At 39.9% G+C, this 16,696-nt stretch overlaps 1 protein-coding gene across 1 annotated transcript in view; it reads left to right on the top strand.

Annotated features, from left to right (window-relative positions):
* The window catches only part of grid2 (glutamate receptor, ionotropic, delta 2), a 548,550-nt gene that overhangs the window by 512,326 nt on the left and 19,528 nt on the right, over positions 1-16,696 (top strand). Inside the window, 1 exon segment of the mRNA XM_034234858.1 lies at positions 1,321-1,487. Within this exon segment, the coding sequence (XP_034090749.1) occupies positions 1,321-1,487 (167 nt within the window).

Raw genomic sequence — 16,696 nt, 5'->3', positions numbered from 1 at the left:
TTACCCAAATGGCGAGAAAGACTTATATGCAATTGTAAGCTATTCCAATTATGCTCATAATCTTACCAATTCAAAAGCTTAAAATTGGAATGCGTTAACATTTTTCTTTAAAGTAATAAAGTGCTCTTTGAGGTTTTCGCAGAATGAGCCATTCTGATTTCCTGCTGTGAATTATCACTCACACACTTAGACACACATGAACACAAAGTGCATAGGACTAAAAACTGTGAAATTACCCATTGAGAGGGTCTTGGCGGTTCTCAGACATTAGCCATCCCATCACTCATAGGCCAACTGTAGTGACACACACATATACACACACATTCACATACACAAAAGCACAATCTGGGAAGACAGGGGGTATTGAACATTTAAATATAGCTCCATTAAAGTTAATGACACACACATTTCCACATGGTGTGCGTACGCGTTTGAGTGAATTGGCAGAGAGAATGTGAATATCACATCCAGGTTGAGTATTCTCGACTTTTCACTCTGGTTTTAAAACTAACGTTCATTGAATGTGAACAAGAAGCCATGTTAACAAGCACCTTATTTTCTATTAAAAACTTCTCACCTTGGGTCACTTTGACTTGATCTCAATAAAGGCTGCAAGCTCAAATTGTACACACACCTACAGTTTGCTCAAACATATTAAACAAGGACATAAATATATCGTATACCCACAAAGTAATGAAGATAAGCCAACAAACCATTATTGCTTATTTTGCTTTTAACATATGGTTGCTGTGAAGTCCTGCAGTAGATGAATCAAGTAATATTGTTGCATTTCTTTTACGCCAGTGTGTAATGGAACATCTGTATGCCGGGGTGAGTTAGAAACCCACCCTTTATTGCCTATGATGAATGTACATATTTCATCCCATAAACAAAGACACACAGCAGAAGTGGTCTAAGGAACAATACCAAACCGTTATTAAAAAACTATTCTCAACCATACATATGTGGTGAGGCTTCAACTAGAGACTGATTTAAAGTCCTTAAAATACTGGCTAAATGTATATACAGTATAGGCCACAGTTGGTACAGAAACATGCTCTGAAAGTAGAGATTTAGCCAAGAAAAACGAAAGATATGCACAAAGAATAGATGCGTATAAAATGTTGCTGCAAGTGAAAGTCAGCGTGTCACACTGTTTTAACAAATATATTGGTCGATCAGTGGTAGCATATGCCTCCACTTACTGTATGTTTGGTGTATTAAACAAGGCTTTTGCTCCATAAATCAACTGCATGTTTTTGAATATTCACCTTTCTGAATTTGTGCCCACTGTATGTAAATGCCTTTTCTTTCTTCCAGGTGAAGTATGGTCGATTTGGCTTCGTGTGGGATGCGGCAGTGCTGGAATATGTTGCTAATAATGACGAGGACTGCTCCTTCTACGCTGTTAGTAGCAATGCACCGGACCGTGGATATGGAATCGCCATGCAGCACGGCAGCCCCTACAGGGACATTTTCTCCCAGAGGTAAGACTTGTAAACAATACACTACACTTTTTGTTCCATCCTGTTCATCTTACTCATATTGTCTTCAGTTTTTGTGGCCACTCCTGTAAACTATGCCCATCTTCCTGCTTGGAAAGTCTGCTCGGGGAGCCAGACCCCAAGGAAATTGCAGAAAATAGTCATTGTCACAACTAACTGCAGCTAGCTTGCTTAACATCAGCGTAAACCATTGGTTCACATTATATCTCTGCATAGCCCCTTCCATACAATCATGCACTCTAAAGTGCTTAACACACTGTCAGTAAGTGTAACAACACAGAATCACAAACAATTGAACAGTTCACAGTGTGCATGCATCCAAATGATCCCAGCTGTTCACCTTGTTGCTAAGGTGCACCGTTGGGGGGGGTGGGGTTGTTCTGTCAAAGTCATTGACCAAGAAGGTAACATAATTCATTACTTTATCCGTTCATTCTTTTCTTACTTATCTTGTCCGTCATAGTTATAAGGAAGTTTGGTTATTAGACCTAGTGCAGGGATGCTCGAATTCGGATACAGGAGTGTTCATAATGCCCCTAAATAATGGTAATAATGATTACAAATGATTTCTAGGGCAGAAAGTGGGGACAGAAGCCCCATGCAGCACCTTTATCCGTTCATTCTTTCCTTACTTATCTTGTCCGTCATAGTTATAAGGAAGCTTGGTTATTAATGCAAACAATGCACCGATGTCATTGAGTCATCTTCTCCCATGCTGCTCATCTGCTATATGTGCTGTGCAATATCGAGGGTCCATTCATTCTTTTTAATTCAATGGTATGATATAAACCACATCACCATACTGCAGGTTCAGTCATATGAGGTGATATGTGACACATAAGATATTGCCTGCATCCCAACAAAGAACATTTATTTATTTTCAGATCATCACTTCAAAAGAAGGAAAACAAATAATGTTCTATGCCTTTATTATGCTGTAAATTATGTAAAATAGTCTGTCAGTGTTGTTTGACATACAATTGTGTGTGTGTGTGTGTGTGTGTGTGTGTGTGTGTGTGTGTGTGTGTGTGTGTGTGTGTGTGTGTGTGTGTGTGTGTGTGTGTGTGTGTGTGTGTGTGTGTGTGTGTGTGTGTGTGTGTGTGTGTGTGTGTGTGTGTGTGTGTGTGTGTGTGTGTGTGTGTGTGTGTGTGTGTGTGTGTGGTCTAGCATTACTATACTTGTGGGGACCTAAATCTGTTTCCATAGTCACGTGTGGGGACTGGCTTCCGACAAATCGGAGGTCCCCATGAGGGGAATCATTAATTTTAGGGTGAAGACTTGGTTAAGTTTAGGATTAGGGTAAGGTTAAGGGTTAGGGTTAGGCATGTGTTGGTTATGGTTAAGGTTAGGATAAGTCTCCAGGAATAGCATGTAAGTCAATGTAATGTCCCTGAAGTGATGTATACATGGTGTGTGTGTGTGTGTGTGTGTGTGTGTGTGTGTGTGTGTGTGTGTGTGTGTGTGTGTGTGTGTGTGTGTGTGTGTGTGTGTGTGTGTGTGTGTGTGTGTGTGTGTGTGTGTGTGTGTGTGTGTGTGTGTGTGTGTGTGTGTGTGTGTGTTGTGTGTGTGTGTGTGTGTGTGTGTGTGTGTGTGTGTGTGTGTGTGTGTGTGTGTGTGTGTGTGTGTGTGTGTGTGTGTGTGTGTGTGTGTGCATGTTTGTTTGTGTCTACTTGTCAGCACTGTAATAGCAGCAATGAAACACACAAATATAATGCTACTGTGTGCATGTTTGTGTGTTTTGGCGCTGCTGTTCTGTGATTGATGGAGACCGTTTGCAGATTTATCAGTCAGAAAAGAACTAGTCCACTAATTTAAACTGACAGCTACTGACAAGTTGTTTTGAAGTGCCAAAGGGGCAAGATTTTGAAAAAGAATAAGCCTTCTCTCCCGGGCATATATTATTTATCTCCGTGAGTGTCTTAAGGCATTGATGTGAGCATTTAAAATGGAAGATTTAATCCTTACCAGGTGGACATCTTGAGGTGCTGCAGTGTAAGGAGATAAGCTGCAGGCCAGACAATTTATCGTGCATACTGAACACAATTACGTTTTACAATTCAATTGCAAGATAGATGAGGTGTGTGATATTATGTTCAGGACTGCAGTATTTCGATATTGACACCATCTTCAGTGTACAAAGTGCAACAAATTAAATAAATGTGGATGATAAATGTCAGAAAAACAGTTTATATCATATAACATGCTTTTTGGTAAGATATCAAGGTCAGTCTTTTTATTATAAAACATTTTTCTTTCCAATTTATGCACACATGCGGTGAGCAAAAAGGGCCTCATCTGCCATATTCATTTGACTAGGGTTACATAACATTCATCACCAGCTAACATTCATGTTTTTTTTATGACCTGGCTGCAGGCCAGTGTTCATCATTTGCCTAAGGGCTGATATTTGAGTGCTTCTAAAATAAAGTGATGGTCCGGTACCCTGTATTTCTGTGGGGACCATGGCAGTGCTGTATGGTACGCTTGAGGGGCCAAATGACATACACAACAGCGACAAGTCATTGCAGCAATCACAGAAATATCACACCACATGAGACTATGGGTTATATTGTTATAGTTAGCTTGCAGCAGATGCTGGCTTCATTCTGTTTGAATGACATTAGCCATTTGCTTGTGGCTTGTAATTATTCTGACATAGGTTGTATGAAAGTAATCACAGCAAAGATATCAGCTATTAGCTCTGATTGCTTACCAAATAAGTCTGGATATTGTAGCTGTGAGGAAATTGAACTTTTTGATGGTTTGAAAACTCGTTATTTCTCATAAAGAGAACATATTTGTGTTAAATCTCCATAGAGGGCGTGCTAAATATTTTTATATTGTTGATTATGGTTTCATGTGAGTAATGTGACAGTGTCAAAAGGGCTGATTTGCTCCGTAACCCAGCTAATGTGTCTCCCTTGTCTTTATATTAGCCTTAAATCCAATAATCCATGCATCCTTTCCTTCTACAATCTGAGACTTTTCTTGCATGAATTTGATATCCTATCAAAGACGATTTATTGAAATCCTACCGGTAAAAGTGATTTGCGACTAACAGGGCCGGCCCTCGGCATAGGCAGTATAGGCGAATGCTAAGGGTGCATCAACCCATAGGGGGCGCGACGAAAATTGGGGAGATAAAAAGAGAGAAAAAAGTTAGAAATTTAAAAAATTGTTTTTTTAAAATTTCATAACAACACAATTTCCTGATTTTGGATCAACAAAGTACATCTTATTATATTATACCAACAGAACTACGCCTATATTGCGTAATCAAGTTGAACTGCCCCAGCCCCAGTAAAAACCAGAGGTTTATGTGAAATTGTTCTTTTTTTGAAATAATGGTAGTGTGCAATTATAGGTTTTAATTTTATATTTGTGTTAATTTAAAAATAAATCAAACTCCCAAAAAACATACACAGCTTCTGTGTGCTTTTATTAACATTGGAATTTACTGTGTAAGCGACCGCGGGGGGGAGAGCTTTAGAGAGCTCTCTCCTGAAAGACTGAGAGGCTCTGATAACCTCAGCTCAGTGAGGTAAAGGCACACCTTTATATGATCATTATAGTTATACAAAAATAAGAGAATAGGTGAAAAACAGGTATAAAATACTATATGACAGTACAAAAAAGTTGTTATTAATAAACAAGAATACAGTTTGAAAGGGGAATGATTTGTAAAGTATCCATAAAGAAAAAGAAAATCTACTTACAGTTCTGTTTTATATGGGTGTTGAGAGATGTATCCATAGATCTCCTAATGTTGCTCTCAAAGTGCACCAGATTGACGCTTTTAACTTCAATATTACACAATATACACCACAACCATGCACGCGCGAGTCATAGTAAGTGTAACGCCCCGTCCACACAGCGGCGTGCGTTAAAGCTTCCAAACGCTTCTGCCCATTCACTTTGAATGGGGTGACGTCACTTTTAGCCAAACTGCATTTTGGGAAGCGACGTGGAGCGTTGCTGGCATTGCAAGCTTCAAAAGTTGAGCAATGTTCAACTTTTGACGCCTCGACGGAGGCGTCAGCCAATGAAATCCCGTTTATGCAAATCTGCCAGTACAAGCGCTAGCCAATCAAACCGCGTGTATGCTGGGAGAGACTGCGCAGGTCATTTCCTCAAACCCAAAAAATGGAGGAGAAATTAATTATAGCGGTAGTGAATCACCCGGTGTTATATGATCAGTCTCTGTTCATCTACCGGGATACAAACTGGAGGAGCCAGGCATGGAGGGAGGTGGCAGAGACAGTGGGTGGAACTGTTGGGGAGTTTATATTATATATGATATTCTGAACAAACTGTGCTGTTGTATTAGCTGTAACGTGTCTCTACTGTAGGCTAGTTTTATTATATGTACAGCACTTTGGCTCGACCAAAAATCGTTTATAAATGTTTATAAATGTGCTATATAAATAAAACTTGATTTGATATATCCAGTGTACTTAATTTTAACATTGAATGGACAGCTTGCAGGCATAGACAGTATATTTAGCAAGCATGGAATGTAGCATAAAATAGCACCATAGACATTAATGTCACAAATGTTCATCATATAAAGTGTGAATGTAAAACCTTTTGTGCAAATGACAGTGATAAAGGGATTTGCTTTTCATTAATGTAGGAATAATTTAGTCAATTCTTCAAGTAGTTCAACAAATTAACTTTATTATTTCATTTCATTAGAGGAATTGTGCAGGACAAGGTGGAAGTCTCTGAGGGACAGGTTCCGGAAGGAGAAAGCTAGGGAGAAGGAGGCAAAAAGAAGCGGGGCAGGGTCGTCAGGGGGATATAAGCCCTGGCGTTTCACGGCAGTGATGGGTTTTTTAACCCCATTTCTCATTGACCGTGAAACGTCCAGCAATATCCCCCGGCAAACCCTGCCTCCACCCCCCTGTACTACTCCTGACCCCAGCCAGGTGCCAGAGGATGAGAGCCAAAGCCAGTTAGATGAAAGCCTTGGTGAGACTCAGCCAGCCAGCAGCCAGCAAGCTGAGGCAGGGCAGACAGGAGAGGAGGCAGGGCAGACAGGAGAGGAGGAGGATAATGTTGAGGGCCGGGGGAAAAGGAGAAGGGGAAGGGAGATGTCCGCCTTTGAGAAAGGGTTGCTGTCAGCCATCGCTCCTGTTCTCTCCATGCCACTACCTCAACCTCGTCCAGTGGCGGAGGAGGACGAGTTGTTTCTCCGGGGCCTCTTGCCTTCATTGTGAACGATGTCCTTTGCAAAGAAGATAAGGCTGAAATTTGCCATTCATAAGGCATTTTTTGAAGCAGAGCAGGAGGAAGACTGATTAATCACTTTTTTTTTGTTATTTACAGCCATACTGATCCACACTACATGTTTTACACTCATCACTGCACTCATCACTGCACACACTTCACTCACAATATTACATATACATTATTATAAATAAAAGTTATTTAAAGTATGTTATGGCTATACTGTGTCTTCACTTGTTCATGTCGTTTGTCAGTTACAACATACGGAAGATACAGAAGCTTCATGTATGTCGATATATAATGTGCTGTCTTCTGTATAATTGTTCATGTGAACACCTGTTGAAATCATGAGTGGTTTATCAGTAAAAACAGGGCTGAAGGAAAAAGTTTGTTAGCAATGCATAATATCAATTTAAGAAACATGTTTATTAGGAATGTTTGTTTTTAAAATGGCTCATTTGGAATATTTGCTTTTTAAAGAAAATATGGGTAGCTCTTAAAAGAGCTTTTGGTTTGGAGGCTCTTAAAAGAGCCATGGTGACCCTACACCACATTCTGCCAGCTAAAATCTTGCCTAGGGCAGCAAATTGGTCAGGGCCGGCCCTGGCGGCTAATATAAAAAGTAATCCTCTACTAATGGTGATAAGTGATACTAAAGGGCTATGGGTCCCAGTAAATACAAAGTAAACTGTGTACCACTCATGAAACAGTTTTATTGTGATGCGTTCAGTATTCAGACAACGTTTTACCATAGAAGCACTCATGACAATAAAGTTGTCAGCAGTGATTAAGAAAAACTGTTGATGAACTGACTGAAGTTTGGTTATTGCAAACATTGAAATGAAATATAATGAAAAAATCGTAGTGGAGTTCTTCTTTTGAAATGTATATTATAGAGATAAAACAAATTGCCCCATTGAAGGAAACATATAAATGGCTTTAAAGCTGCCTTCGCTCATATAAATCATGTATTTTAGTCCCAGCAGAAGGCTTGTAAACAGAGACTGCAGAGAAGGTGAGTTATCCCCGCTCACACACTGTTAGCTCTCTGTCACAGCTGCCTCAGGCATTATTGAAGGACCACTTTGATAGTATTACTGTAGGTGAAATTGGCTTTACTTGTCAAGAGCTGTCAATACAGGTAATGTAATGTTCTTACAAGAAAGTCTCTCTAATTGTCCTTGTAGCCACTACAACATCTCTATTGTTACCTGAATCCGCTCTGTTTAAAATATTGAATTTCATCCTCTTTGACTGCCAGAGGCAATAGTAACACTTGAAAAATTTAAATATTTTATTTTGTGCATGAGTTTTTATATCAACAAGGTCAAGTATGACTCTGGTATCTCCCACAAGATCAGTAATTATTTACTTTCTAACTTAAATGTTCCATTCACCAATTATTAAATAACACTACAATGGTTTAAAACCAGTTATAAGATTATTTTTATTTGAAAAAGTCTGTTCATTATTTTTCAAGGCTCTTGGTAGTACCATAATAACATGATCTTTCTTGCATAATCCAAATAATGCTTGATCAAGGCTCCTTCTAACGAAGCCAACACTTAAAAGCAAGGCGTCTGTCGCTCCACCAGACACACACACACACACACACACACACAATCATTCACAGTGAGTTCAAGTCTGGTTGGAGGCTCTGAAGCCCTCTAATTTCAATCCATTGAAATCAGTATCCATGGGAGAAAAGAGAGATGGATTTGGTGTGTGGTAAAAAGCGTGCATCTACAGTATCAGTGTTTTTGAATCACTGACATTGTTCCAGAGGACAAACAATTATAATTCTATAATTCTAATCTAATTGTATTAGCAGGTAAGATCCTTTTGTAGTGTTAAGTCTTCTTGCTTTTAGTTTATAAACTGTTAAACATGTCCCAGCACTGTCTTCTCTCTCTCTCTGTCTTTGTCAAAGCTCTCACAAGCTGTCACTCTCCTACCAATCAATCAAAGTAAAACTCAGCCCACACACTTAGTAAATTCATTGCATCTTAATTAATCACAATTAATGATGGGGATGTGGCTCTCTCTCTATCTCTCTCTCTCTCTCTCTCTCTCTCCCTTAGCTCTCAAATGGCAAATGATGGTTAATGACTGTTTGACTTCTCTGTGTTGTTTATCATTGTTCAGCTTGATAATCTGTTCTAGTACACCCACACACTGAGGCTTAATGGTGCTTAAATGAAAACTTTGTTGACAAAGTGTATGACATTGAACCCTGGGTGTGCTAATTTGAACAATTAAGCTTTGCAAACTTTACTTGAGGGGCCGAAGACTCATTGGTAAAATCGTACACCTTTCTTTAAGCTTCGATATAGCAACACTTTGTTTATTGTTCTACCTACAAATATGGATATGGGCCATACCTTGGTTTAAACAATCTCTCTTGATGACATCTTAGTTCCTTATCTTACTATTGTATTAAGCCCATGAGCCAAGCCTTTTTCTATAGCCCATCACAGCTCTCAAAAACCTCAGTCAGTGTCACAGATAGTATACTGAGAAAATCCACATACTTTTCTGATGGATTTCTGACATGGTTCAACAATATGTTCTCCCATCTGTTAAATGTGTCAAGAAAAGTGGAAATCTTGGGAAAAGTTGCAAATATCCAACCTGGATACAAGCACTTATATCTAGCTTTAAAATAAGGCAATTAAAACACCCAGTCTAAAGTCAATGGAGATACCTCAATGGCTCACTCTTATTATTTGGCTCAAAAACAAACTCAAATATGCACCACCAGTGCTAGAATAATATGTCTTGTGTCCAAGGCAACCCCAGCTGTCTGTGGTTGAATAAACAGACCTTCCACGGTATTGATGTATGGCTAGGGGTCAGCTTCTTTTTACACTAAAACACACATAGAGAGAATAATTAGAAGACGGTGCACATCTCTGACCGGGTCGATGCTGCTGAGTGTCTTTGCTCTTGAATTACACTCAGTCACGTTCCTGCTTGCACAATTGGTAATGTTATTTGGACAAATAAAGTAAAAGCTGCAACTAAGGTCAGTTTGCACCTGGTGTTTTGGATATTTTGACAGTTTTGGCTCGTTCCTTTAAGCAGGTCACATTGCGAAACTGAACATGATGTAATTATAATAATCTGATGCTCTATTGATTCCTCCTCATCTCTACAGGCAGGTTACAATCTGCTTCAGCAGACCTTTAGCTTGAGGTGATTCAGCATTTAAGGACACTTCAGTGGGTTGTTGGCTGACATGAGTTCCCAAGCTTAGCTCTTTAGTTGAAGGCTGGCCTCTCTAATCACTATGACACTCTCACCTACCCGGAGAAATTGATATACCTGCAGCCACACAATCGTTCACCTTCAAACGCCTGCTCTATGTTTGTTCTGCACTTTTTTTAGTGCCCATGTTTCCACAAAAATAAATCCTCCTTTTTCAAAAATGAAATTCTGACATCAAAATGTTCTGACCCTGCAGTCATAGGAACTACAGGAAAACTACTTTTTTGACTATAGTATGAACATTATTTCCCCTCATGCTGAGGCTAAAACCAGCAAAGCAGCCAATGTTCTTCTCATTTTAAGGAGCTAACAGCCGACAACCATCCCAAAGAAACAAACTCATTTTAGCATAACACCTCCGTCTCTCATCTACAGTCATCCCTGTCTGCTCATTTCATGTGACACCCTTCCTCTGTTCACTCATGTCATCATTCGTTTTTTCTTCTTCCTCTCTACTCCTTCAAATCTCTTACCATCTCTCTTATTCTATCCTGCCTCCCCTTTGTTCTCACCTGCTCTCTCCTTTCTTCTGTTGTATGATTTGACGAGTTGTCAGCGATCCATCCAGATTAACCACAGCCCCCTCGTATTTTCTTACTAAAATCTCCATCTTCTCCTTTTCACCAACTCACTCACATCTCCTATCCCTTCTATCACCACCTCTCACCCCATCACAATATCCACTTTTCACCATCTGAAACTTTAAATTGTGTTTGCTGCACTGGTGACAGGAGAGGAATATTTGTAATGAAAGAGTGAGACTGTTGTAGTTGTAGCTGCAGATATATTCCTATGCTCCTGAGACTGAAGTGTGCTCTGCGATGACACACCACGCCTTGATACCTCTCACAGAAACAGTTAAGAGGCCTATCTAGCCAGTTCTAAAATTCACTGAACTGTTACACATTATTATTGATCATCTAATCCCCACCACTCTGCATTTTAACTAGCTAAAGCTGCAGTAAAACCTGATAATGGGCAAAGAGCAGCATGGGACATAACCTGTATGTATAGAGGTCTTATGGGTGGCCCGGAGAAGTATGCAGTATCAACACAATGCATGGAGTTACAGTGCATTGAAAAGAGCAATAAGTGAGACTTTTACTGTCCTATAGTACAAAATAGCCATAATATATCTTGAGGGGGTAGATAGCCCAGTTGATCAATACCGGTGACTCAACGATCAGTTTGCCAGGTGCTGAGATAACAGCCTTTCAAAACTCACTTTGTAGCCTCTATTCTCAGTTTGGCCTCGCCATCCATTTGAGTTAGAAAATGCACTCCCCTTACCCCAGCTGTATCGCAGCACAGTGTGATGTCTTTTAACAGTCCATTTTCTCTCCAGTAGGGGTATCATTTATAACATTAGAGGCAGCTCATTAAAACTGTTACAAATAGATGTTGCTGGCAAATGAACTCCTAAATGCCTACTTTGTACGGGGAATACTCGTATTTAATCATGAAACATTTGAGGGCGAAATACTGAATTAAAAAAATGTCACTTCAAATAGCTAAACAACACGTTACATTGCAAGAAAATGTCCCTTGTTATGACAACAAAAGGCACTTTTCTACTCTAAACCAGAGGTCACGTTAACCGAATATTTTCCGTCAGTGACGGATTTTTTCTAACAATGACGGAAAAATCTGAAAGCAGTCCGTAATTTTGACAGATTAGAGTAAAACACAACTCGGAACAGCGCCAAAATGTCCACCAGCGGCCCACATTATATTACATCCTTAGTGGCCAGGTCGACTAAGGGCGATCTACTCTACTCTACTCAGGGGCGGATCTACCGGGGTGGCATGGGGTGGCAACTGCCACCCTAAACAATAGCCTTGCCACCCCAGTTGGCATCTTTGTTTTGAAAGAAAAGTTGTGGCTCATCGGACATTTATGAGAGAAAGTCTCTAATGTCCGAGTGCAAGTGAATGCAGCACAAGATGCACGTCATGTAACCCCTCCCCCGGTCCTGGCGCGAGAGTGGAAATATGATTGGTGGCGAATTCACTTGAACCGGGGGACGGCGCAAAACGAGAAGCATTCGGACCCAAGCACTGAAGGAATGAGGTATTTGCGATCTACAATGACAGAGAAGAGACTGTCAGTTTGGCTGTACTCAGCATTGAATCAAAACGCACTACAGCTGTTGATCTTAATAAGTTTGTGAGGCGTTTTGCTGAACAAAAGGGTAATCGCCGCATTCAGCTGTAATAGACATGCCAACTTGATGCTCTGCTCACGGATGACTCGATGAGAATAACAAACTGTTAAGATGATGACCTTGTATGCGTGTATATATTTTTCAATAATGATATAATTACTTGTTTTCAAATTTGAAGGAGGGCGAGCAAGCATCTTGATGAACATTCATCATTAACTCCTCCAAAAAATATAGTTTATTCAATAATAAATGAATATGTGAATCATAACAGTTCTTCACTATATCTGTAAAGCGTCTTTGAGCACCTGTAAAAACGCTAACAAATTAAATCTATTATTATTATTATTTATTAACAGTGATTGACAGCTGATAGGAATAATATGATTGTTAATAGTATCATATTCATTCAGACAAACATCGATGAGACAGTTAATTAATGTACTTATTGCAGCAGTCTGCATAGATTTGGTACCCCTACTGGTCTAAGAGTGAGACAAACTCATTCAGTTATTGTTCAGTTAAAATTCATTAAATTACGTCTGCCACCTTATATGTAAGGCTTTACTGATGTGCCACAATAATATCACCTATGTGATTGAGTTAAAATATTAATATTGTGGCTTTCCAAGTTAACATTGATTGTAGGGGTGTAACGGTTCACAAACATTTTGGTTCGGTACGTAGGCCTACCTCGGTTTTTAGGTCACGGTTCGGTTCGTTACGTTTTCGGTACAGCAGAAAAAATTATCACAAAACATTAAATATTTTTTTTTTATTATTATTATTAAACTGACTAATGTATTCAAATAAATACAAAATATAGTAAAATAAACATTAAGGTGCAGCATTTCGATGAACTGAAATAATCTGTATTTGAACTGTGCTAGTACCTAAGCAGCCAGCTTGACATTAGGACTTGCTTGTCATTCTATTTTCATGTTGTTTAAAGAAAGATGAACTTGTCCACATTGCTTGCTGAAATGGCAGATCTGCTGGCACTAATAATGCCTCCTGCTGTGGAGAACACCCTCTCTAGGGACAGTGGCAGCAGATACAGCCAGGTAGCGCTTTGCTAACATGGCAACATAAGGATACTTGGCGTTTGTAATAGCTTTGGCTCGGTCTGAACTCTCTGCGAGTGGTGGAGGCTTAAATGCTAGTGGGAGTTGGGTTTGCACTTCAGTCTTTTTTCTTTTGGTACCGGTGATATTCACATTCGGGTGATGCCTTTTCAAATGAGTGTGATGTATTGCCAGCCGCGTAACCAATGTTAGTTGAACAATGCCGACAAACAGCTTTGGTTCGGTCCACCTGTCTTTGTCCGTCATCCTTGTACGTAACTGCGAAACCAAAATGTTCCAAAACCGGAGACTTCAATGATGCTGGAGGATTTTCGAGCTCAACTTTATCTGCGTTCGCCATTTCGACAGTTCCTCAAATTACTGACTACATTTGAACGCATCCCTGTGACCAGCTCTCATAGTATGCCTCTCGTCCAATGAAATGACTTGGTCGCTCTATGATATATACCTGAGATTACTTCCAGAAAGTTGTTCATGTTCTCAATTTTTTACGTTTAACGCTATATTCGTTCGGTACACACGTGTACCGAACCGAAGGGCCCGTACCGAATAATTTCAGTACGGGTACCGTTACACCCCTAATTGATTGATATGATTGCGATTTAAATCAGCATATACTTCTGTCAGGGGATGCCACCCCTCAAAATCTCCTGCCACCCTCTTGCCACTCCATGAATATTTGTCTAGATCCGCCCCTAACTCTACTGTAGTCTGTAACTATTATTTAGTCATTCACACCCCTGTCCAGTTGGTGGCTAGTGTGTGTATATTAAGTAGCTTTTGTCTAGTCTAGTTTTTGACCTCGTTGATTACCTCATTGTTTAACCGGCTTTAGCAATCGCAAAATGTCACGGCAGCTGATCGTCCGAAGCTTTTTTAATAAGCCCAGTAATTGTGATGGTGTGGATAAACGAGGTGAAAAAAGAGAGATTGATGCGGTGGAGGATGAAGGACAAGCCGGTAAGACTAAAACTGACAACGTTCAGCCAGCGGCAGAGGGGCAAGCAAGTGGCAAGTACGATTTGTCCGAGGGTGCACGACGATGCAGAAATCAGCGTTCAGGCTAGGCTAAGGTCAATTGAGTTGTTCTTGTAAATGTTTTGTTCATATTTTGATTGTAATTGTCTCATTTAAAACGATGGCATTGTTCATATTTGCCTGTTAGGCACAATGGTCGCGGTGTTTTTAGCGGCCTCTGCCCCCCTCTGCTGTGCTGTCAGTGCAGGAAAAAATAAATCATTCATGTTCGTGTTGACATGAAAAGTGACCACACAGTCGGTGTCTCTGTTCATCTTTTTTTTTCTCCATGCCCTTAAAAGTTCTGTATGAATCATTAAAAAAAATGAATGAATGAACATTTGCTGCTCAGTACCCAAACATAAATATTAAATCAAATCAAATCAAGTTTTATTTATATAGCACATTTATAAACGATTTTTGGTCGAGCCAAAGTGCTGTACATATAATAAAAATAGCCTACAGTAGAGACACTTTACAGCAAATACAACAGCACAGATTGTTCAGAATATCAGTATGAGAAAAACGACACCCTCTATCCTTAGACCCTCACATCGTACAAGGAAAAACTTCCAGAGAAAACCCACAGTTTAAGGGGAAAAAATGGGAGAAACCTCAGGGAGAGCAACAGAGGAGGGATCCCTCTCCCAGGACGGACAGACGTGCAATAGATGCCGTGTGTAAATCGAAGAGATAATACATTTTACAGCATATAGACCGAATGTTAGGAAATGCATGTGTCTGTAATAAGAAGATGAATCCACGAGGATGTCAGCTACAATCCTGTGGAAGCCATCAGGGAAGCAGCATGGCGAGACCCAAGGCAGGACCGCAGAGACAGGTTGAGCCACGACCCGAAGTCCACGACTTAATCCAGAACTCAGGATAGAGGATCCAAGACACAGGACTACAGCAAGAGGATCAGCCTCGACTCCGGATCCCGGCGTAGATATAGATACAAAACAAGAAAAAAGATTTGGCTGGGTTAATCGGAACAAGAGAATACACAGACACAGACAGAGAGGGAAAAGGTCATTGGATAAAAGTTATTTATGTCTCATCTCATCATTAAAACTCCTAAAAAACTTTTATCAAATAAAATGACGGGTAATAATGGATTATGACGGAAATGTTAAGATCCTATCCGTCAAAATGACGTACAACGAAAAAGTCTAACGCAACCACTGCTCTAAACACAATTTTTCTTGTGACTTAATGCCACCAATTTAGCTTACATGTGAAGAGAGTGGATTTGTATGTTTGTGCATCTGCTCACAGGTTTGCACTGTCTTTACTTGTGACACAGAGCAACATAATGCACTCCCTAAGCCCTTTCCATCTTAAGCATCACAAACACATGCCAAACCACAGCCTTCACTTTAACCTTAACATAGACTACAGTCTATAAGTAAAGTAATAACAAGTCTAAATCTGTAAACAGCCCTTAGGAAATGTGCAAAACATTTGTCGAAAACAACAAATGAAAGAGCTGTGTTTGTTCATATCCATGTCTTCTTGGCCTTCCATTTGTGAAGTCATGTTTCTACATTTAATGTGTCCACAGTAATTATGCGCAACTAAACCTACATTTTTCTCAGTGAGTCACTTTCTCTCTGTCTCTCTCTGCTTCCTTGTATGTGATCTCAGCATAATTTGCCACAGATGTGTTCTGCAATCAGACAGAATTTGCAGCATCTCTCATCTTTCACATTTTCCCTTTTTGCCCTTACTTCCTTTCTTCAACTCTTGTGTCCCTTGCACCTTTATCCAAATCACTGTGTGTTCTTTTTTTTCATCTTAAGTCAACTAATAATGTGTGATCATCCCACCATCAAGGCTGCTGCCAACAAGTTGCCATGGCAACATCTAGTCAACGCAGTAACGGCCACTGCGGAAAGAACGGGGAGGCAGAGATATTGCACATACAGAGACACACACACACACAGGCAACCTTTGCTCATTTGGTTTAACAGCCAGTGGGAGTGTTAAAGTCAACGATCTTAAAGCAAGGTGATAACTCAGCACACACAGTGTTAATGCAACTCATAGCTCCCAAGCTGTTTCATAAACATAGCCGCTGTTGCAGGAAGATGCAGACATGCTTTACCATTCATACCATACATACTCAAACAAGAAACTGATACAAAGTCTAACCCAATACATCAAGTCATAAAATAACATAAGGTCTAAGCCACTCTTTTGGATTTATTCCGATGGCTATTTCAGAGTGAAATTCTTCAAACCTATACAAAGCTTATATTATTTTTTGACACATAAAAGTCCTGCTGCACATGAATGCACATGTAAAAAGGTTGTAACAGCTCAGTAGACACACAAATTACTCTGTTCTCTTATTACTTTTCACACACACTTTACTCCCCACACTATCAGCCGACATTGAAGCCCTCTCATATATGTGACAATGGTGCAT

Source organism: Gymnodraco acuticeps, unplaced genomic scaffold (assembly GCF_902827175.1).
Source record: "Gymnodraco acuticeps unplaced genomic scaffold, fGymAcu1.1, whole genome shotgun sequence".
In the NCBI taxonomy this organism is placed as follows: Eukaryota; Metazoa; Chordata; class Actinopteri; order Perciformes; family Bathydraconidae; genus Gymnodraco; species Gymnodraco acuticeps.
This window is presented reverse-complemented; position numbering and strand designations above follow the sequence as displayed.